Genomic DNA, 24,179 nt, shown 5'->3' on the forward strand with positions numbered 1-24,179 from the left:
GCTGCTACCACTACACCCGCCATCACATAGCTGCTACCACTAGTACTATACCAGCCATCACATAGCTGCTACCACTAGTACTATACCAGCCATCACATAGCTGCTACCACTACTACACCCGCCATCACATAGCTGCTACCACTACTACTACACCAGCCATCACATAGCTGCTACCACTTCTACTACACCAGCCATCACATAGCTGCTACCACTACTACTACACCAGCCATCACGTAGCTGCTACCACTAGTACTATACCAGCCATCACATAGCTGCTACCACTACTACTACACCCGCCATCACATAGCTGCTACCACTACTACTACACCAGCCATCACATAGCTGCTACCACTACTACTACACCAGCCATCACGTAGCTGCTACCACTACTACTACACCAGCCATCACATAGCTGCTACCACTTCTACTACACCAGCCATCACATAGCTGCTACCACTTCTACACCAGCCATCACATAGCTGCTACCACTACTACACCAGCCATCACGTAGCTGCTACCACTACTACTACACCAGCCATCACATAGCTGCTACCACTTCTACTACACCAGCCATCACATAGCTGCTACCACTTCTACTACACCAGCCATCACATAGCTGCTACCACTTCTACTACACCAGCCATCACATAGCTGCTACCACTACTACACCCGCCATCACGTAGCTGTTACCACTACTACTACACCAGGCATCACATAGCTGCTACCACTACTACACCCACCATCACATAGCTGCTACCACTACTACTACACCAGGCATCACATAGCTGCTACCACTACTATTACCAAGAGTACTATTACTATTACCTACAACAATTATTTATACCGCTTTTTGTGTCTGTATTGTTTATAACAACTTGACAAAGCTCCTGGAGACCGAAACGTTGCCACAATTGAATGTCACATTAGTTACGTTTGTGTCCTTGTACCTAACTAGTTGAAGTTGTTTCCCTCGAAGTACATCTCCATTCAAAGCAGGTGAAATCGCAGATCTAGAGAGTGTACAGAGATCCTTTACTGCACGTATAAGTTCTGTCAAGCACCTTAACTACTGGGAACGCTTGGAAGCACTTGACTTGTACTCGTTGGAACGCAGGAGGGAGATATATATCATAATCTACACTTGGAAAATCTTGGAAGGAATGGTCCCAAATCTGCACACAGAAATCACTCCCTACGAAAGTAAAAGACTGGGCAGGCGATGCAAAATGCCCCCAATAAAAAGTAGGGTCGCCATTGGTACACTAAGAGAAAACACCATAAGTGTCCGGGGCCCAAAACTGTTCAACAGCCTCCCATCAAGCATTAGGGGAATTGCCAATAAACCCCTGGCTGCCTTCAAGAGAGAGCTGGACAGATACCTAAAGTCAGTGCCGGATCAACCGGGCTGTGGCTCGTACGTTGGACTGCGTGTGGCCAGCAGTAACAGCCTAGTTGATCAGGCCCTGATCCATCGGGAGGCCTGGTCATGGACCGGGCCGCGGGGGCGTTGATCCCCGGAATAACCTCCAGGTAACCTTCCTTGGCAGGCTATACACTGATGCCAGTGCCTTTGCTACTTGTCAAAATATTCCTGGAGCTCTTTCCTAAAAGCTTCTAGCGCGGCCTGCGATTCTGCTTGAATTTCAGTAGTGCAATTTTTATTTCTGGAAAGAGAAAGAAGCTACAGGGGACTCGATCTGGGGGGTAGGGGAGGGTGGGGTACGATCACCGTGGTCATTTTGGCCAGAAAACGATGTTCTTTCTGGTCTTGAGTTAGCTAGCAGCACAAATTTTGTAGTCACTCGTTTCTTGTTCATTTACAGTCAGAATGTTTTGACAACCGATAAGAAATTCCCACAGCACATGTAGTGTCTCGGATAATTTGACAACGATATTTATGAATAACCGTCTTCACTTTTTCAATGCTGGCGTCTGTTTTTGATGTTCCTGGACGACCAGAGCGTTCATCATCCTCAGTTCATGCTTGTTCTGCTTCGAATCAAGAAAACCATTCAAAACTAAGTCTGACCCAATGCTTCATCGCCGATAGATCGTCGTATGCTGCCGATCAAAAAGACAACTTGGTGGCACGGCTTGACACTGGTGAAATATGGAGACAAAAGTGTCATGCATCAACCAGCAATGACTTCTCATCCCTGTTGTATACTGAGATCGGCTGAAATTTTCCCTACTTCCACACATAGGCAAGGAAGCATCTACTTCTCAATTAAAAAATGGATCTTGAAGATATGTGGCTGATTTTCCATGGTCACTCTTTCTAATACACCGTCACGCACCGTCTCTCTAAACCACCATCTCTCATACTGGCCATTCTACTCACTGTTAGTGGTCTTGTTTGATTTTAGAAAAGATAAGTTGAATTATTGAAGAAATTTGTGTACTCGCCTATTTGTACTCACTTGTGTGATTGCCGGGCTCCTGGCCCCGCATCTTCACTAGTCATTACTAGGTCCACACACTCCCTGCTCCATGAGCTTCATCGTACCTCTTCTTAAAGCAATGTATGGATCCTGCCTCCACTACATAACTCTCTAGATTGTTCCACTTCCTGACAACTCTCTGACTGAAGATATACTTCTCAACATCCCTGTGTCTCATCTGAGTTTTCAACTTCCAGTTGTGACTCCTTGTTGTTGTGTCCCATCTCTGAAGCATTCTGTCCCTATCCATCTTGTCAATGCCCCTCAGTATTCTATATGTCATCATGTCGCCACTCTCTCCTGTCTTCCAGTGTTCTCGGGTTGATTTCCCTTAACCTCTTCTCGTAGGACTAGTCTTGTTGCAAACCTTTGCACCTTCTTTAATGCCTTGACGTACTTGACCAGGTGTGGGTTCCATACTGGTGCTGCTTACTCCAATATGGGCCTGACGTACACGGTGTACAGTGTCTTGAACGACTCATTACTTAGGTGTCGAAGCGCTATTCTTAGGTTTGCCAGCCGACCATATGTCGCAGCAGTTATGTGGTTGATGTGATATTCACTCCAAGATCCTTTTCCTTGAGGGAGGCTTGCAGCTTATGGCCCCCTAGCCTGTACTCCATTTGCAGTCTTCTTTGACCTTCCCCATTCTTCATGATATTGCACTTAATCTGGTTAAACTCCAGGAGCCGGTTGCTGGATCAGGCTTGCAGCCTGTCCAGATCCTTTTGTAGTCTTACATGATCCTCATTCACTTGAATTCTCCACATTAGCTTCACATCATCTGCAAACAGGGACACCTATGAATCTATCCTTTTCCTCATGTTATTCACATATACCAGAAACAGCACCGGCCCAAGGACTGACCCTTGTGGAACCCCGCTTGTTACTTGCGCCCACTCTGACACCTCGTCACGTACCATCGCTCGTTGTTTCTTTCCTGTCAGGTATTCCCTGATTCATTTCAGTGCCTTTCCTGTTATTCCTGCCTGCTCCTCTAGCTTTAGCACTAATCTCTTGTGCAGAACTCTGTTAGAAGCCTTCTTACAGTCCAAGAAAATGCAGTCTACCCACCCCTTTCCTGTCTTCTGTTACCATGTCGAAAAACTCCAGTAGGTTTGAGACAGTATTTTTCCCTTCCTGAAACCGCCAGTCTTCTTGCCTTTGCTCCAGATTCTCCTCCACCACGATGCTGTGAACACTAACTCCAAGGCTGAGGGACTGATTACCTCATCTTTTGTATATAGTTCTACTGTCTTCCTATTATGTCCTAGAATCTGTATTGATAAAGCCACTGGTTGGCGAAACGTCTACAATAAAGATATCCAGATGTTGCACATGTGTCTTAACTTTCATATTGTCGGTATTTTATACCTTTCTTGCACAAACCGTGTTGATTATCGTGTATAAGCTCATCCATTTCTAGGTGCTCCACTACTCTTCTGATAAACTTCTCCACGTTTTTATATACTATGCATGTCAGTGACACTGGTCATGTTGCCTGTCTCCTTTCTTAAAAACTTGGGGCTATATTTTCTGTCTTTCACACCTCGTGTACTCGCCTTGTTACGATAGATGTGTTGAAGATTGTTGTTTGCGGCACACGCACTGCCTCTGCTTCCTCTCTCAGGACCCATAGAGAGATGTTCAGTCTCACTGTCTTTGAGGTATCTAATTCACTTAACACCCTTTTCACCTCTTGGGTTGTGTGTAGTGTGTCCAGCACTTGTTGGTGTACCCTATCATCCCGGTTTCCTGAAAGCCTTCCTGTCTCCACTAAAAATACTTCCTTAAATTTCGTGTTGAGCTCTTCACATACTTCTTGGTCGTTTCTTGTGAACTCCCCTCCTTCCTCATCCTGATTACCTGGTCCTTGAATATTTTTTTTCCTCCTCATGTGGCTATACAGAAGCTTTGGATCATTTGTGGCTTTCGATTTTCCTATTGCCACTGGACCTCTCTCCTTATCCATTAATATTCGTTTCTGGCTCTTTGGCTTATCTCCTAATTTTCCTGGCGCCTTTGTCTTCTATACGTTTTCCTTTCTCTAGCACAGTGTGAGGACTTGTTAAGTTTCTCTTTTGACAACAGTTCTGTTGTTATGGCGGGATGTTGAAAAGTCAAGATTCCCTTTCACATCCTTGATTGTCTCTTAGCGTACTCATCGTATTCTAGCTTTTCATTGACGGTATTCTGCACCATCTGCCAAATCTCTCGCTTTCATATTGTGTGATTTCAGTGTGCAGGTGTGGGACCAGTTCCTCTAGAATTTTCGAAGTGTAATTAAGTGTAATTTAAGATGCATCTTTCTCACTTAAGTTCGTAGGAGTACAATCCAAGGGACTTCAAGCGTTTCCAGTAATTTGGATGCTTAACTGAATTTATATGGGCATCGAAGGGTCTCTGTATGCTCTCCAGCTTTGTTATATCTCATGCCTGGAAGAGGGTCATAAATATACAACATTATTTCAGCCTAAAAAGCAAAAATGAATTGAGAATCAAGTCACTTCAATTCTCATATTATCCAGCCTATTATTTTCCTTGTGGTAGCAACAGTAACACTGATATGATTTTTAAGTATGAGGTCCTCTAACATTGTCACTTCCTCATCTCTCACTCTGAACTTCTGCTTTATTAAATTATTCAAGTTTGTCTTCTGTGTTTCATGGTGGCGCTACATACTCCTAGGTGAGCCTGATATGTGTTGTATGAATGGCCCTGAACGACTCTAGAGATTCTTGAAGGCTTATCTTCAATTCGCCGAACGAGCATTGGTCTAGAAGTTATTTGGTTAATGTTTTCGTCTGGTGATACGCTTAGCACCATGCTAAGCATATCTTACTGAGTGAGGGTTTTAAGTCTCTTTCCCAGTGTTCGTGCCCCTTCCCCAGTCTTACAACCTCGGGGTTGAGTTCAAGTAACCATTTATCTGACCAGTCCTAGAGTTAGTACAAGTCCATTTGTAGCCTTTCATTGTCCTCATCTGTTTTTATTCTCTCCATTGGATTTATATCATCAGTAAACAGAGATACACCTGATTCATTATTTTCTGGTATGCCATTCACGTATACTCTTCGCCAGTCTGAGAGCTTGTTCTGGACGGTCATTCTTTTCCTCCTTCTTGTAAGGTACCCTTTGATCCATGTGTACATTCCCTTGATATTTCTTGTGAAGTACGGTATCAAATGCTTTCTTATGCTAGGATGTGCGTGGATGGATAGGTGGGTGGGTGGGTGGGCCGGTGGGTGGGTGGGCCGGTGGGTGGGTGGGCCGGTGGGTGGGTGGATCGGTGGGTGGGTGTGGGTGTGTGTGTGTGTGTGTGTGTGTGTGTGTGTGTGTGTGTGTGTGTGTGTGTGTGTGTGTGTGTGTGTGTGTTTGGGGAATGTGGGTGAGCATGATGCAGCAGCATTACAGGAAGGAAAAAGGAAAGTGTGTGAGGTAGGGAACAAAGGTGCTGAGGCCAGGTGTCATTAATAAAGAGAAAGTGTTGGGAGAAAGACTAACACAGGAAGCACAACGTAGATGACAACCTGACACTCATCATGAAAGCTCTTATTTGTATGTGTGTGTACTCGTGAAGAAATCTTCCCTGTGAGGATAGACTGAGGCCCTGAATCTGCATGCTCTAGAAAGGCATAGAATTAGGGGGCATATGATTGAGGTGTATAAATGGAAAACGGGAATTAATGAAGGGAGATGCAAATAGTGTGCTAAAAATATCTAACATAGACAGGACTCGCAGCAATGGTTTTAAATTGGAAAAAAAATGAGATTCAGGAAGGATATAGGAAAGCACTAGTTTGGTAATAGAGTTGTGGATGAGTGGAACAAACTTCCGAGTACCGTCATAGAAGCTAAGACGTTGTGTAATTTTAAAAATAAGTTTGATAAATACGTGAGTGGGTGTGGGTGGGTGTGAGTTGGACCTAACTAACTTGTGCTACTAGGTCGGATGCTGTGCTCCTCCTTTAAGTGATGTATTTGACCTAACTAGATCAGTGAGCTTAAGCCGGTAGGAGAATTGGACTTGCCTCGCATAGGCCAGTAGGCCTGTTTCAGTGTTCCTTCTTTCTTGTGTTCTTATACTTGCTCTTAAAGCTGTAAATAGAGGGAGCCTGCACTACCTCCTTGTCTAGATGATTTACTTTTTTCAGTCAACCCGAGACTAAAAAAATATTTCTAATATTCCTGTAGCTTATCTGTGTCTTAAGTTTCCATCCTTGTCCATTTTTTCCTGGTTCTTTCCTTTCTGCCTTGTTCATGCCTCTCAGCATTTTACGTTGTAATTATATCCTTTTCTCACCGTGCTTCCGGGGTTTTCAGATTCAGTTCCGAGTCCCTCCAAGTATGGCATTCCTCTCAACTCCGGGAAAAAGTAATATTGCAACATCTAAATCTTCTGTAGCTTTTACACGTGCTCTGTCAGGCGGGAATCCCACACTGAAGCTGCATATTCACGAATGACTTTGCATGAATCGTATATAACATTCTAAATTACTCTTTTATTTAGTTTCCTGAATACTCTCTTAAGATGTTTTAGGCTTGCATATACTGCCGATGCTTTATTGTTTGTGTGCTCCTTTGGGATTTATATCTAGCAATTCTGACCACAGCATTCTTTTTGTTTGTTTACACTCACTGGTTTGTGTTTTTGGGGTGTCGAGACTTATCTCCTGGCCGCCTTGCCTCCTAGATCACTTTGTCCAACATCACTGATTTTTGGCCCCTTAGGCTTTATAAAGCTTACTACTACACGACTGCTGGCTCATATTGGTTCCTCGTAATTAATTTCCACTATGTTGTAATTATTTTATGAGGAAATCAGATCAAGTCTCGCTGGTTCAGTTTCTCCTTTCACTCTTAATGTTTCCTTTACATGTTGGATCTGAATGTTCCTCATTCCTGCTTCTATAAATTTCACTCTCCGTGTTTCTGGGTTTCCATGGGTAGTCCCACTTTTCTTAGTCACTTTCCCATGTTCTTTAAATCTCCAGTGATTTTTGGCCACCAGTGCAACCCCTTCTCCTCCTTTTTATACTCTTTGGTAGCTCTCTGGGAATACCACATTTGTTATCCTGAGAGTTTTGTCAGTGTTAAAACTGCTATATCAGGATTTTAGTCCTCAATTCTTTCTTGGCTTCTATTTTGTTGGTGATTCCATCCACATTTGAACACCATACTCTGATTCTTCTATCTCTTACTGTCTTCTGAATATGCTCTTTACTTCATTTCTGTGGGAACTGGGCAGGGAATAACTGCAGAGAGCCGGATTATTTACTGTACTGTTTACTCATGTTACTCATCCCTTTCACAATAAGACTCCGTTCTTTGCTGCATTACTCTGTTTCCCTCTTTTTTTTCCCCTGTCTCTTCTGCCTTTTGTTCCTCTTGGAAAAATTGTGACCATATATCCTGATGCAGATGGAATCATCAGGACAATTGATGTTTTTAGCAAAGGTGTAGTGAATAAGCGGACAAATAAACTAGTGTCATTAGAATTACACAGTGTTGAAAACAAAATTAGTGATTCTCCAGAAACCACACAGACTAAAGCTGTTCAGAAAAGACAAGCAGCAGTGGTGGCGAGTGAGAAAATCAAATTAATGTTAAGTGATGAAGAGTTCACCTGCAGCGAACCTCCACCACCCCCCAGTGTGGAGAAATTTTCTCCAGGAGGGGAGTATCAGCCCCCTTCAGCCCTGAGGGGCCCAGCCCTCTCCAAAGGGGCAAGCATCTTGTTTAGTGCTATATCAAGTAATTGATCCCAGATGCAGTACAAGCATGTGATGTGGTCACGTGGCCATGGCTCCTTGCAAGAGGCTGATGTTGCAAGTAGTTTAGTTTAATAAGAGACAGACCATCTCTTACCTTAGCAGGCCAATTAAGGAAAATCCTGCTCCCACTTTATTACCATGGTAAAGATAGTGTACATTGTTGTCTCTGCTTAAGACAGCAAGAATCAAGCATTCTGCTTTGCTTCCTGGTGGAAGTTTGGCAAGGAAGCAAAATGTACTAGGTCAGCTTTTCCTTTATGTGCCAGGGGCATTGCAGCGACGTAGGAGGCTGTGAGGTTAGATTACTTTTGACTCTACTGGGACTCGCACTGATGCTGGAATAACCAACAAAGAACACTGATCCATGCATTAGTGTGAACAAAGTGTCTCACAAAACACAATAAACACAGAGAAGTGTGATCAACTTCTATAGTGATAAGACTGTGAATAATAAAGACAACTTGTGGAACATAGTGTACCAGTGTGCGTATTCCTAGACTATGGAAGACATGGACATCCAAGGACACTTCAGCTTCTATCAAGTCAGCAATACCTGTCGAGGGTGTAAAGAACACCATAGCTCATGCTACAAGAGCAGGGTAGGTTACAAATTATCTTGTAATACAGGGGACTGCACAGTTCTTGTGCTGCAAGGTGTTTGTAATCAGCCTATAGTCAGCAGAGAGGTGTGGACTCTTGAGTCCACACAAGTAAGTTTTCCAGTCAGCAATCAGTTAATGAAATATGCTGACATAATACCCCCTAGGGGTAATTTAAAACCATAAAATATTTCCTTTAGAACCCATTGAGAAGTGGCTACGACACCTCAAGAACTCACCTGCAGGGGCGGCTGTGTAGGCGAAAGCTGTCTATCAAGCTAAGTTCCCCCTATATTTAATATTTAACCTTAGTTGTACCATTCCTCAACAGGCTCTCCCATACAGACTGGCTTGGTTTAATTTGCAAAACCCAGAACAACTTGTTGTAGGTTAGCAAATAAGCAAATAAGGCATGAAGCAATTAACCAGGAAGCACTGTAGACAAGGCTGGAGGATGGCTGCTTAGTTGTAGGTTCTGTCATCTGTCTAGGCTTCCATGTGGTCACGTACAATCGACTGGCTTGGAAGAAATCTCCGTATGTCTGTGTAAACGTCAAAATCACGCCCACACTGCTGGCGCCATTTGTCGTGGGGGTTCGTGAGGAGATATTGAAGTAAGGAATACATACTTTGGATTGTCTTGGAGGCGTATAATTAAGAGAGTCTGGAGGTGAAGCCCAGACCTGCCTGTCGAGTCTAAGCCTAGTGATGAACTGAAGCGGAGGCCTCTATCTGGCGGCACACGAGTGGGACTCGTGACGTCATGCCTATCCATAAAGTAGCTGGGATTATCTAAGTATACTATACAAGTACACAGTAACATAACTGACAATTGTTTTTGTTTTGCACCATCATTGTTCTTGTCCAGCACCATCATTGTTCTTGTCCAGCACCATCATTGTTTTTGTCCAGCACCATCATTGTTTTTGTCCAGCACCATCATTGTTTTTGTCCAGCACCATCATTGTTGTCCTGAACCATCATTTTTGTCCTGAACCATCATTGTCGTCCTGCACCATCATTGTTGTCCTGCACCGTCATTGTTGTCCTGCACCATCATTTTTGTCCTGCACCATCATTGTTGTCCCACACCATCATTGTCCTACATCATTGTTGTTCTGCACCATCATTGTTATCCTGCATCATCGTTGTTGTCCTGCACCATCATTGTTGTCCCTCACCATCATTGTTGTCCCTCACCATCATTGTTGTCCCTCACCATCATTGTTGTCCCTCACCATCATTGTTGTCCCTCACCATCATTGTTGTCCCTCACCATCATTGTTGTCCCTCACCATCATTGTTGTCCCTCACCATCATTGTTGTCCCTCACCATCATTGTTGTCCCTCACCATCATTGTTGTCCCTCACAATCATTGTTGTCCCTCACCATCATTGTTGTCCCTCACAATCAATGTCACTCTCATATTCGTGTTGAACATATTTGCTGCTTGTCCAGACGAATTATTTTTTCAGTTGAGTGATAAGTTCAGTGCTATTAGGTTTATAAATATAATGAATTCTTCACATGAAAATAGTTTTTGTACTTATCATTGTATTTTGCTGTGTACATTATTCTAGTGTTGATATCTATTATTGTATTTATGTTGGTTTATATGAGTGTTTTGAACAGATAAATAATTTTGTGTATTTATGTATTTGACTTGAGTATATATCATTATATAAGTTTATCAGTTTGATTTTCAATATTAAGACTGCAGCTTAATTTCATATTTCGCTTTATTTCATTTTTTATATTTTAGAAATTTAACATTTTTGGTTGTATACTTTAAACTTGCAGATTTTCTTATATGTTGTTAGGTAAGACACATATGCAACAGTAAGGTATCTTTATTTTCGAAATAAAGATACCTAACTGTTGCATACGTGTCTTACCTAACAACCTGTCGATATTTTTATACCATTTTAATGTTCAGATTTTCTTATAGTTTGTTTTGTGATGTGATGAGGTTTTCATACTGTTTTGCAAATACAATAGTTGTTGTGTGCAGTTCATTAAGTGTGTTGTTGTTGTTGTTGTTGTTGCAGACATCATGAGTAGTGGTCATCGTGGCACCAAGGCCCTGGAGCTGTGGGCTCGACGGGCCACTGATGGCTACCAGGGCGTCAACGTCTCCAACATGACCACTGCCTGGCGCAATGGTCTCGCCTTCTGTGCTCTCATACATCGCTTCAGACCAGACCTCATGTAAGTCTCATCTTGCTACACTCATTCACTTGTCTTACTCGTTAATCACTGATAGACATTAATTATAGCTACGTCTTGCTCGCCAGAGCTTTATTGAGCCAATTGTCGTAATTCGTTGGTTTTATTGAGTTGTGATGAATGACGTGTAGTAATAATTGTCATATTTATTACCCTTCTCTGTTTGTTGCTAATTTTGCCTTTATGTTTGTTTTGTGTAGTTTTTAAGAGTATTTTTAAACTCGCTATAAATAGCGAGACACATTCACCCTCACTCATTTAGTCGCTGTCTTGCAAGAAACTTACTGACGTCACAGTTCAGATGAACCTTCAGACTGCAACATTCCCATGCGCCCTTCAAGTCCGGCTAACCTGTTTCCATGAATCCCTTCATAAATGTTGCAAGCTTGTTGTATTATGTTGAAGCAACTATCACAATCAATGTATGTCATAAAAATTATTGTATATGTTCTGAGACTAAATTACTGAATTAATGGTGAAAATTGAGCTACACAATTACAGTTAGAATGGCTTAAGAGCAGGAAAACCTTGGTAATCAGAACTATTAGCTCACTTTGACAAAATTACCAAAATGCTGCTGTAATCTGCAAGGATCACATCGAAGTCCAGTATTTGCAGAGCAAATAGTTTAACACCCCAAGGCGCTGTCCTGGCACCATTACTGTTTCTCATCCTCATCACATAGACAAGACAACAGCTTCTTATTATCTTTTGCAGATGATATCAAAGTCAGTGCGAGTCGACCCAGTAGATATGACAAAAAAAAATTAGATACCAAGAAAGTCTTCCAATGAGCAAATTAAAATAATATTGTATTGAAGGGTGACAGTTCACCGAACATAATATACAGAAAGTTAGCAGATCATATTCTCAGGAACATAAGCAACAGGTAGAACACCTAGGAATAATATGTCAGGTGATCTGTTATTTGGAAAACACAGTACAGCAAATGTAACGAAAACCAGGAAATTTTCAAACTGGATTATGAGAACTTTCAGAATATAACCAACGCCAATGATAGTTATTTTCAAATATTTTTTCTCTTGCAACTTGAATGTTGTTGTGTGCTCGCAGCATCTTCCAAGGCAGGGAAGATCACAGCTGGAAAATGGGTAGAGATCGCATGCTGACTACACAGAATCAATAAAACATCTAAAATCTTAGGAACTGAAAGGTCATGAATTGTTCTCTTTGGAACGGAGAAGAGACAAAATTATATATATATATATATATATATATATATATATATATATATATATATATATATATATATATATATATATATATATATATATATATATATATATATATATATATATATATATAACGGTACGAGAGGACTTTGTCCCTCTCCTACACAATGCTTTAATAAATTACTGTAGTGAAAGATACGGGAGATTTTGTGGCATAAAGAGAGGAAAGAGCAAGGGATTGGTGATGGATGTAACATCCTGTATGTGGAATTCTTCACACACTGATGGAAGCTGTGAACCTGCACTCTGTACAAGTATATAGAGCCAGACGAGATATGATTGAAGTGTAAATGTATAAGACAAATGAAAATGAGAGAGATATAATTAAGTACTGAGGATATCAAACTAAAAAAAAAAAGACTATTCAATAGTGGATTCAAGTTGGATAAAAAATTATGATGAGAAAATAAATAGATAATATAGGAGAGTAGGAAAATATAAGTTATATTGTATGGTAAGACTTGCTGACTCATGCAAGTTGTATTTAGTAGTAGTATGATAGAATTATGTGCAAAGAAAAACTTTATTGACTTATAATAAACTCTGGGTCGTCATTAATGATTTTCTCTGTACACAACCTCTTATTATAATAATGATTGTGATAACTTGTTAAAAATACCAGGATAGGGGGGAATTATAAGTCATATTCTGCGCTGTATAACTATATGTGGATGTGCACAGGTATGTTACAGGGAAATATACTCTTAACCATGTTAGAACAATATGCAATGTACAGCAGTAGAATGGTATGTGTTTGTAAGAAACATATAGACATAAAAAATATAGATAGGAAGAAAATGAGGTTCAGTATCCTCATTAAGGTTTTAAAGGTATGTGAAAGATTTGATAATGAAGGTTTCCTAATATCATCAACAAGAAGAACAAGAGGAAATGGCTGTAAATAGGTTGCGTGAGGTACCCAGAGGATGCTAGAAAGTTGTTACTGACAGAGTGGTTGAAGAAATAAATGAATTACAAGAAAAATTTGAAGACTTTAAGAAATTGTATAATAGAATAAATACCCAGATAAGACATCATAAGTTCAACTTGCTCAATTAGTTCATCTGGGACCAGATAAATAGTTGCTTGAACGAGACATAATGGGAAGACGATACGACCACCACGGAGCTAAACCAGTTCCTAGGGAGGCTGAGCTCACTGGGAGTATAAACCAAACAAATACCACTGCGGCAGTCTAGAAGATGCACACTGGAAAGAGAGGGGCAGTAGGCTCTGATGCACGAAAGAAATCTTTGGTTAGTGAAATGGTGAACAGTGAGCACAGACTCTAGTTACATCACACAGAGTCCAAGAGGGAGAAAAGAGCTTTAAATAATAATAGAAGAACTTCCAAATACTTCTTTTACGAAAAATGCAGGGCGAAACCCTCAGATATAGGGTTTTTAACTAAAAGAGATGGGACATACATCGATGACACTAAGGTAATGAGGAAACTACTGACGTCACAGTATGACTGTTCAGTGAACCACTCATCAGTCTGCATATTGAAGGCCCTAACGTATTTTACATAGTGAGACTCAAAATACCACTGACATCCAGTTTCTAACGAATCCCTCTCCCTATTTGCATGCCCATGCATTCTGTTCCAGGCCCAGATTTTAACTCCAAAGTATGCCAAATAAACACTATCTCGGGCCTTTTGCATTTTATGGAAAAGCCTGGACATGGGTGTCATCCCACAGTCATTAAAAACTACTGATATAGTCCCACTTCGCAAAAGGAGGCAATAAAGCAATTACGGAAAAACTGTTGACTACTAGCACTAACTTCACACCTTTCAAAGAGGCAAGATTGCCAGTCACAAGGAATTGTAACAATTGCAGAATCCAGGGCTGAGCATGGACTTAGAACTGGTTGCTCCTGCTTTCACAGTGGCTAGACTATTATGATGTCTTGAATACTTTGGAATTTAAGCTAAATGTTCATATCATGTACATTGATTTCACAAAAACCTTCGACAAGTGCAAACACAATGTAATAGCGCACAAGATGTGTATATAATGAATAACTGGTAAAGTGGAGAGAGAAAAGGAGTAATCAGTGAAAAACTTTGTTCCTCACGGGATTGTACTTACCTCACTTTTTTCTCATTATATTCAACACAGACTAAGACATTAATCATAATTTTTGTGATGACACCACACCCTCAAAGTGGCGTATGATGAAGACGATGAATCTTCAACGGAATATAAATAATCAAGGATTCCAGTGGGCCTCAGACAATGTAGATATAAACCCATATGTACACCTGTTAACCCTTTTGGGGTCTAGTTCCTAGGCCTTTTGTGTATCCATATGCTCTTGCGCTACCGTCCACAGGATGGATATAGTGTGTACAATAAACTAGCCACCTCAGTGGCAAAATCTAATCTCAGACAACAATATAATATTCATTGAAGATTAATTTTAGTTGCTCTCCTATGGAGGAAATGTAACGGAGTAGATTCATACGTTGTATTATCCAGTCGGGTAATGATATTTCTTCAGAGGCGAGGCTTAGGTTTATTGGCATAATGCGCAGTCAGTGTGTTGAATGCTAGCTCTACCAGGCCAATGGCTGGATGATAGAATTTTGAGAGAGCGTCCAGTTGCTAGGATGTCTCGAGCGAGAGAGAGAGCTAGCCAGGGTTTCGTGGAGTGAGCTCTATGTAGAACTAGGCCCGTACTAGATGGCATCATTAGGTCTAGCAGCTATGGCGTGGAAAACAAAACCCGACCAAGTTACATATGGCTGTCCCAACTGTAACCAATGTTGGAATAAAAACCTGACAGTTACATCACTCGACCATGCTACATATGGCTGTCCCAACTGTAACAAATGTTGGAATAAAAACCTGACAGTTACATCACTCGACCAAGTTACATATGGCTGTCCCAACTGTAACAAATGTTGGAATAAAACAAAACCCGACAGCAGTTACATCACTCGACTACGTTACATATGGTTGTCCCAACTGTAACAAATGTTGGAATAAAACTCCCTCTCATAAAAACAGGGCACTGGCATTGGTGCTAGCATGAACTGCAAAACATGGGCATCAAACAAAATGTAGGGGAAGTAAAAAAAATGGGGGTGTGGTAAAAATGTTGGACATAACAGTAAGTAATGGAAGGGCGTCACTGAATTCTAGTAGGAAGAAATACACCATCCTGGGACTGGCCCACAGACAGTGCAATGCTTCGGGAGATATCACTACAGCTGAGCTGCATTGCATGATATGTTCGTCTGCTGGAATGGTAAAGCAAAGTAGTCATCAGGGCAGGAAGTCACTACAGGGTTCACTTAACCTGTGGTATGGTTTGGTGGTGCTGGCAAGTGAGGCATCATGGAAAGTGCATACTGGAACGGGACCTGTAGGCTGTGTAGCACTGCAGGGGAGCTATTGACTGGGACTGTGGCAGGACAATTGCAGAAGGGTGTTGTAGCACAGCATAACTTAATGGTGCCTACAAGCATGGCATCGTGGAAACGACTAAAGACTAAGTCGAGGTTACTTTCATTGATGCCGGTAGGCGATAATTGCCAGAGAACTGTGCGAGAGACGACTCGGTGATGTGACATCAGCGAGAAGCAACATAGACGACTCACACATCTGATGCCAGGACTGACTTTAGAATCAGTGGACAAGTGGCTACATCAGGGTGTTACTTGTAACACTGAGGGATATGTCACATTAGTCTACAAACGGACCACACTGTGGAACATAAAAGGAAAATATAGCACACCCGCAACTAAATGTGCGGTATCATGTTTACGACATTGCACTAACAAAATGATGCTTTTCTGTGCAAAAAAAGTAAAAATGGTTACTAAAGCATTTAAGAACATGTGATTATGGAACAGTGGTAATGGAACACTGAGAGGAAATAACATGTGAACTACGATACTCAGTCAAATACGTGTCTCATCACTGAGAACATCGAACACTTCAACATTTCTTCTCTCAATCTTTCCAGAGATCACTGAAAAACTCACTAAATTATTCATTACAAAATTGCAAATCAACACTGGTGTGACTTCTTGGTGCGATGTAGTGTGACGTCGTTGGGCATAATGTTGTAGAACATTCAGCAGTAACCTCGGTACTCTATGACCCTTGTAGGTTTAGCACTTCTTTTTATTATAATATTCAGAAAACTGACTTCAAAATAGCTAGACAGAGCGCAGGAAAGGTGAGGAAACAGAGATAGTGTGGGTATGTGTGTGGCCAGCAGCAAACACAGGAAAAGTGTAGGCCGCTTAGGTAGGCTGTGCTCAGTACGCATGTGTATGGTGGCTGGCTGCACTACAGAACATGTGGAGAGCAGTAACACACAGGAAAACACAGAAAAAACTCACCTCGGGCTATAGTAGCTTGAGAACAATGGTAAGTTTATTTAGGTACAGGTACACATAAATACAGGTGCATAAATTGTCATACATAGCAGCATATGTGTAGATTACCTAAGATAACCTTAAGTGGTATAAAGCATCAAGTGGTTGAACATCGACGTGTCTGTAACTGTCTTAGGCTCTCTAATACACAGCTCTGGCCAGAAATTCACACGGAATTCATGAAGAGAGAACATAGAGGGAGTGGGTAATGAGTGGTAGTCGTGGAGGTGCGAGTGCTGGGCTGCAGCCTAGCCCGGGGTGAGAATTTGGCACCTCTACATATAGAGCATGTGTGTAGGGCAAACTCAACCAACTGGAGAAAAAAAAAACGCTTATCTCGTCTCTGTCATGCTGAAATTGGCAATTATGAACTGAAGCAGCAGAGCACAGGTAATGCTGAACCAGTGACTAAGAACAGCATGGGGTGCTGAGAGGAACCATATTAATGCTGCGAAGATTTCCCAAGAAAATTAATCGCGTTTGGGCACAAATCCTGGATGTACCTGTGACTTAAGATAAGAGATAAGATTTCGTTCGGATTTTTAACCCCGGAGGGTTAGCCACCCAGGATAACCCAAGAAAGTCAGTGCGTCATCGAGGACTGTCTAACTTATTTCCATTGGGGTCCTTAATCTTGTCCCCCAGGATGCGACCCACACCAGTCGACTAACACCCAGGTACCTATTTGCTGCTAGGTGAACAGGACAACAGGTGTAAGGAAACGTGTCGAAATGTTTCCACCCGCCGGGAATCGAACCCGGGCCCTCCGTGTGTGAAGCGGGAGCTTTAGCCACCAGGCCACCGGGCCTGGTGGTTGCAGATACGACATCAGGATAGCTTGCTGGTAGATGGATACTGCTTATATGGGGCGATGAAAATGTGACTTTCATTTTCTTTCCTCTCTCTCTGAGCATAACACAGCTGCTGAAAATGCCACTGTCACCGAATATGTTGTGATGATAGGGTTTTTAACCTCTTCCACCAAATATGTACATTGTATTTACACGGTGAGATAATGACACTTCTTCGAAGGTGAGCCTTAGAGGTTTATCTGTATAATGTACAGGCCAAAAGCCTGACAAAAGACCTGGGGAAAGGAACGTCCTTTTGCTAAGTTATCTGGAGCGAGAGTGAGCTCTAGGTAGGACTAGGCCCATGCCAGAGGCAGTGCTGGGACTAGTGGCCATGGCGTGGAAAACAAAACCCAACAGCAGTTACAGAAATACTGAAAATGATTACAGGATAAACTCAAATCATTCAGTAGAGTCGAAGTTTTATGTGAGAAACTTTGGAGTGATGTGAGATCTCACTTTCGAGGATCACAACTAGGGGTGTGCCAAAGTAGTGTATCAACGATTTTTACAGTATCAGTATCAGCTCAGTACCCCCAAGACACTGTCTACTGTTTCTTATCCTCATATCAGTGCGTCAGAGTTTTGCATCATTTTTTGCAGATGACACTCAGATAAGCATGAAGACTGAAATATTGCAGGAAGATATAAGCAAGGTTTTCCAGTGGGCAGTGGAGAATAACATGACATTCAGTGGTGATAAGTTCCAACTGCGTAGGTATGGAAAGAATGAAGAACTCAAAAGGGACAGTGTATATGAAGCTCAAGAGGATCATCAAATAGAATGAAATTAACATGTGAAAGTCCTGGAAGTAATTATGTCAACTGACCATTCTTTCAAAGAATGCAATATGACCAAAGTCACGACACCCAGGGATATGACAGGTGAATAAAGAGAACTTTAGAACGAAGGAAATAGTGCAGATGGTGACACTTCTCAAATTGCTTGTGCTCTCTTGTTTAGAATATTGTTCATTGTTGTCAGCCCTATTCAGGGCAGGAGAAATATCAGATCTGGAACACATATAGAGATCATTTATGGCCCATATAGAGGCAATAAAGCATTTAAATTACTGGGAATGCCTTAAAGTCTCAAGTATGTACTCACTGTAGCAGTGGAGAGAGATAGAGAGAGATGCATGATAATATATACCTGGAAAGTACTTGAAGGCCTACAGTTGTAGTCACAGCAATATGCCAAGTGAGCACCATACGAAAATCTAAGGCCTGCCATACAGGTGGATTTTTTTTTGTCAGTGCATTATGCCAGGTAGCAGCCATTAGCATGACATTACGGCCTGCCGCCACACTCCATAGTGACTCCTCAGTGCTCACATGGCTGTCGTGGTGAAAGGAAGTGTTGCACTTTTGTCTCTCGTCCGCCACATCTTTTGGAGAATGTTGGTGTGGTGAGCAGTGAGGAACTGGGTGCAGCCCACAAACCATACCCCCGGCCGGGATTGAACGCGCGGTCATAGAGTCTCAAAACTCCAGCCCGCGGGTTCAATCCCGGCCGGGGGTATGGTTTGTTTGCAATCGTGTCATTACGATTTCTTGAGTCTGGGTGCAGCGTTTCAAAGCTGGTGGTGGTGTCGAGTTGCCGTCTGCCAAACCTTGGCCTGGCCCCTAGAAGAAGACATCTGTTCATACCTTAACTGTGTTAAAGAAGCAGTTAGAGAGCACATCTAGGATAACTGCTAAAAAATTGAAAGAAAACCCACATCTTCTCTCAGAGGTGTCTGTAAGAACTGTTAATAGATGTGTGTCGTTAACAAGACAAGACACAGAAGAAAAGGCTGGATTATGCAAAGAAATATCTTCACTGGAATCCTCAACAATGGTCTGAAGTACTTTGGAGTGATGAAACAACCTTCACCGTCACCTGTAACCTCGGGGGACATATGTACCACCCCAGAGGTAGTGACCCGCGAGACCCACGCTACACCTGTGGGACCACCAAACACCCAGACTCCCTCATGGTTTGGGGGTGTTTCAGTGCTCAGAATGTTGGTGAACTCACTGTGCTTCCCCAAAACCAGTATATGAACCAGTATAATTACCTGGGGTTTTTGTATGAAAATTTACCTGAGGCATTTGACAAGCATGGGGCTGTGGTTTTTATGGAAGACGGTGCACTGTGTCATACCACCAAATCTGTAGTTCAGTGGCTTAAGGGCTGTGAATTGAGGTTCTTTAATGACTGGCCAGGCAATTCTCTAGACCTAAACCATATTGAGAACCTCTGGTCAATAGTGAAACGAAGTTTACTGGGCAAGGATATCAGTTTCATCCCGCGGCTGGAGGCTGCTCTACATGAGGCATGGAATAATGTACCTCCCCAAACCCTCAATTTGTGTGAGAGTCTTCCTACATGGCTGAAGGATGTGATTAAGCATAAAGGACACAGCACCAAGTATTAAAACCTCAGTAAGTGTGCAAATATATATATTATAATCTTTCATCGTATGTTTGTGTTTTGGTATGTGTGTGGGGGAGGGTTGGCATAATGCCATGCCTAGCACTGCAGTCCCAAATCTGCACACTGCCATAATATACTGAAGCGAGAGATATGGGTGGCAGTGTAAAATAAATTTAGGCACCATGGGTACAATAAGAGAACACTATCAACGTCCGAGGCACCAGATTATTGAACAACTTACCAGAACATAGCCGAAACACTGCTGGGACAAGTATAGTCTTCAAGACAAAACTGGACAAGTAACTCAACCATGCTCCCGATCAACCAAACTGTGATGGATATGTGGGCCAGTGGGCTGCCTGCAGAAAGAGCCTGGTTTGACCAGGCAAGCTACATACAAGCCTGGCCGAAGGCCAGGATCTGAGAGTAGAAAAAACTTCGGAACTCATCAGAGGTAAGGTACCAGAAGATACACACACACACACACACACACACACACACACACACACACACACACACACACCTTTCTTTTACTCTGTATATGCTCTGCTCTTCTTGTAGAACTTCTGCTTTGTAAAAGCTTCTCATGAGCTACCTTTTTCTCTTTTATCACACCCTTTACTTCATCATTCCACCAGTCTCTCCTTTTTCCTCCTGCACCCACCCTTCTATATCCTCAAGCTTCTGCCCCACATTCTAATAATTCTTTGTTAAAACTATTCCAACCCTCTTCACCCTCCCCCCCCTTCTCATACTCCCACTACCCCACCTTTCTCCCAATAGCTGCTTATATCTCACCCTTACTTCGTCCTCCCTTAGTTTACACACATTCACCTCTCTGCTTGGTGTTGCCATTTTCCTTTTGTCCCATCTACCTCTTAATCTAACTGTAGCTACAGGTAAATAGTGATCCGGTATATCAGTTGCCCATCTATAAATATGTAAATCCTGGAGCCTACCCATCAACCTTTTATCCATCAATACATAATCAAACATACTACTTTCATTACATGCTCTATCATACCTTGTATTCTTATTTGTCCTCTTTTTCATAAAATATGTATTATTTGTTACCAAACCTCTTTCTACACATAGCTCAATTAAAGGCTCCTCATTTTCATTTACCTCTGGCACCCGAAATTTGCCTACTACTCCCTCCACAACATTTTTATCCACTTTGGCATTGAGGTCCCCAACCACAGGTGCTCTCTCACTTGATTTAAAACTCCCCCATGCACTCGCTCAACATTTCCCAGAATATATCTCTCTCCTCTACACTTCTCTCTTCTCCCAGGTGTATAGATGCTTACTGTGATCCACTTTTCACATCCAACCCTTATTTTACTCCACATGATCTTTGAGTTTTTACACTTATATTTCCTCTTTTCCTGCCATAACTTATCCTTCAACATTATTGCTACTTCTTTAGCTTTAACTCTGTTTGAAACCCCTAACCTAATCCTATTTATTTCTCGCCACCGAAACTCTCCCACCTTGTTTAGCTTTGTTTCACTTAAAGCCAGGACATCCAGCTTCTTCTCATTCGTAGCATCCACGATCATCTCTTTCTTATCATTCACAGCATCCAAGCACATTCAAGCATCCCACTTTGACGGTTTTCTTCTTTTTGTTTTTAGTAGGCTATACGGGAAAAGGAATTACTAGCCCATTGTTCCCGGCATTTTAGTTGACTTTTACAGCACGCATGGCTTACTGAGGAGAGATTCTTATTCCACTTCCCCGTGGATATAAAAGGAGAAGCAATAAGGACAGGAACTATTGGGTAAAATCAGAGAGAACTCAGATGAGTGTTTATACATAAACGTGTACATGTATGTGTAGTGTGACCTGGGTGTGGGTGGAGGTAGCAAGACGTACCTGAAATCTTGCATGTTTATGAGACAAAGGGGGGACACCAGCAGTCTTACCATCATGTAAAACAGTTACAGTCTTTCGTGTTACACTCGCTTGGCAGGACGGTAGTACCTCCCTGGTGGTTGCTGTCTACAACCTAATATGTATTTGGACGTAGCGTGTCAGTTTGAAAAAGTGGTTGTTGTTGAGGTGTGATAGTGACTTGGGAGCCAGTGATGAGGCTCCTGTTTTCACTGTACTACACACACACACACACACACACACACATACCTATTTGTGGTTACAGGGGTCGATTCACAGCTCCTGGCCCAGCCTCTTTGCAGCTCTCTCTCTCTCTCTCTCTCTCTCTCTCTCTCTCTCTCTCTCTCTCTCTCTCTCTCTCTCTCTCTCTCTCTCTCTCTCTCTCTCTCTCTCTCTCTCTCACACACACACACACACACACCGTGAAGGTTCTGCAGCACTATCAGACCCTCAAAGAGTATTTGATAAGGCTGGTTCCCCCTTATGGAAGTGAAAAGATAGAAAAATCAATGATAACATAATCTAAACAATTTTATTAATATGTAAAACTAGTAAAGAATAAAAAACTCTTAAACATGAAAGTAATCAGCTACGAGCAAAAGAGGGCCAGTGTAGGTACAGATTCCAGAGTGAGTGTAAGATCTTTTCAAGATCAATGCTGCCTCTCTTATCTCACCTCTCGGATGACCTGAGTCGGCAATCAGGCTAAAATAAATACAAAATTTCACACCAATCGAGAAATCACTCACATGATGGGCAGATGGTCTTTAAAAGAAATGGAGGGGATTAAATGATGATGTTACACTATGTAACTCCAAATCATGACAGGTGAATTTGCAAATTAGCCCAAACACAAAATAAATTAAACAGGAGTGAAATGAATACTTATAGATTTGATGGGAGCCAAAAGTCAAGTAACTGTCAACTGGTTGGAGGGACACACATCATCCCCCACTGGGTGCTCAAGAGGGGTTAACAGGAACAGTGCACCCAGAACAAGCATACTGCCCAACAAACTGCCACCACCATTCATTCTACCACTCCTATCTAATGAAATTTTCCCTCACATACACGACCAAACCACCAAGAGTTACAGGAAAAAATAAGGGAGACAATGGCTGCATGCAAACAGGACCCAGAAACAGAGGAAAAGGCAGTGGGAGGAGGAGAGGGAGAGGTCAGTCTTTATTCATGGGCTTCAGGAGAGTGAAGAGAGGACACAATGAAAGATGGCAGAAAGAAAAACAAGAGATTGAAAACATCATCAAAGAAATAGGCAAGGAGGACATGACTGAGATAATAAATTTTCAGAGAATAGGAAGGTACCTGAAGGGGAGAAATCGGCCAGTCTAACTAATTTTCAAAACAGAAACGGCTGATGGAATCAACATACAAGAGGGTGTTCCTAGACCATGACAGAACATGAGAATGACAGTAGCTGAGGGAGAGGACACAGAAATGAAAGGGACTAGAAAGAGAGAGAGATGGATAGTCAGCAGAGGATAACCAGAGCCAGGCAGAGCAACAAGTGCACACAGGCCCACCCTCAGCCCCCCACAGCCAAGCACACTATCCCAATGCAAACGACAATCCGCACTCACAGCCCCCACCCCACACTATGCAGTAAAATCCCACAGCACACTGCCAGGTCCCCCACTCCCCAAACCCTCACAGACCCCCCAAAACACAGCAGTGGAGAGGAAACTGTAGGTATGGTATGCCAGTGCTGATGGAATGACAAGTGGGAATAGTGGCAAGATAGAATCAAAGAGGCATCACCAGACATCATAACTCTCAAAGAAACCAAGCTCACAGGAATGATAACAGATGCCATCTTTCCAAAACGATCTCAGATCCTGAGGAAAGAGAGGGGGTGGAGGAGTGGCTCAGGAAGCAGAGAGAGAGAGAGAGGACCTAGTAGCGATCAGTGAAGAGGCAGGGCCAGGAGCTGAGTCTCGAGTCCTGCAACCACAGTTAGGTGAGTACACACACACACACACACACACACACACACACACACACACACACACACACACACACACACACACACACACACACATACACATACACATACACACACACACATACACACACACACATACACACACACACATACACACACACACACACACATACACACACACACACACACACATACATACATACACACACATACATACATACATACACACACACACACACACACACACACACACACACACACACACACACATACACACACACATACACACACACACACACACACACACACACACACACACACACACACACACACACACACACAAGGTGGTAATAGCAGTGA

The 24,179-nt window shown here is 42.3% G+C and overlaps 1 protein-coding gene across 2 annotated transcripts in view; it reads left to right on the top strand.

The window, feature by feature from the left end:
- Positions 1 to 24,179, top strand: part of MICAL-like (protein) — a 568,521-nt gene that overhangs the window by 349,881 nt on the left and 194,461 nt on the right. For both annotated transcript variants that reach the window (XM_070096758.1, XM_070096757.1), the window contains exon 2: positions 10,864 to 11,023. In XM_070096758.1, the coding sequence (XP_069952859.1) occupies positions 10,864 to 11,023 (160 nt within the window). The remainder of the gene's footprint in view (positions 1 to 10,863; positions 11,024 to 24,179) is intronic.

The sequence above is a fragment of the Cherax quadricarinatus genome, chromosome 54 (genome assembly GCF_038502225.1).
Source record: "Cherax quadricarinatus isolate ZL_2023a chromosome 54, ASM3850222v1, whole genome shotgun sequence".
Lineage (NCBI taxonomy): Eukaryota > Metazoa > Arthropoda > Malacostraca > Decapoda > Parastacidae > Cherax > Cherax quadricarinatus.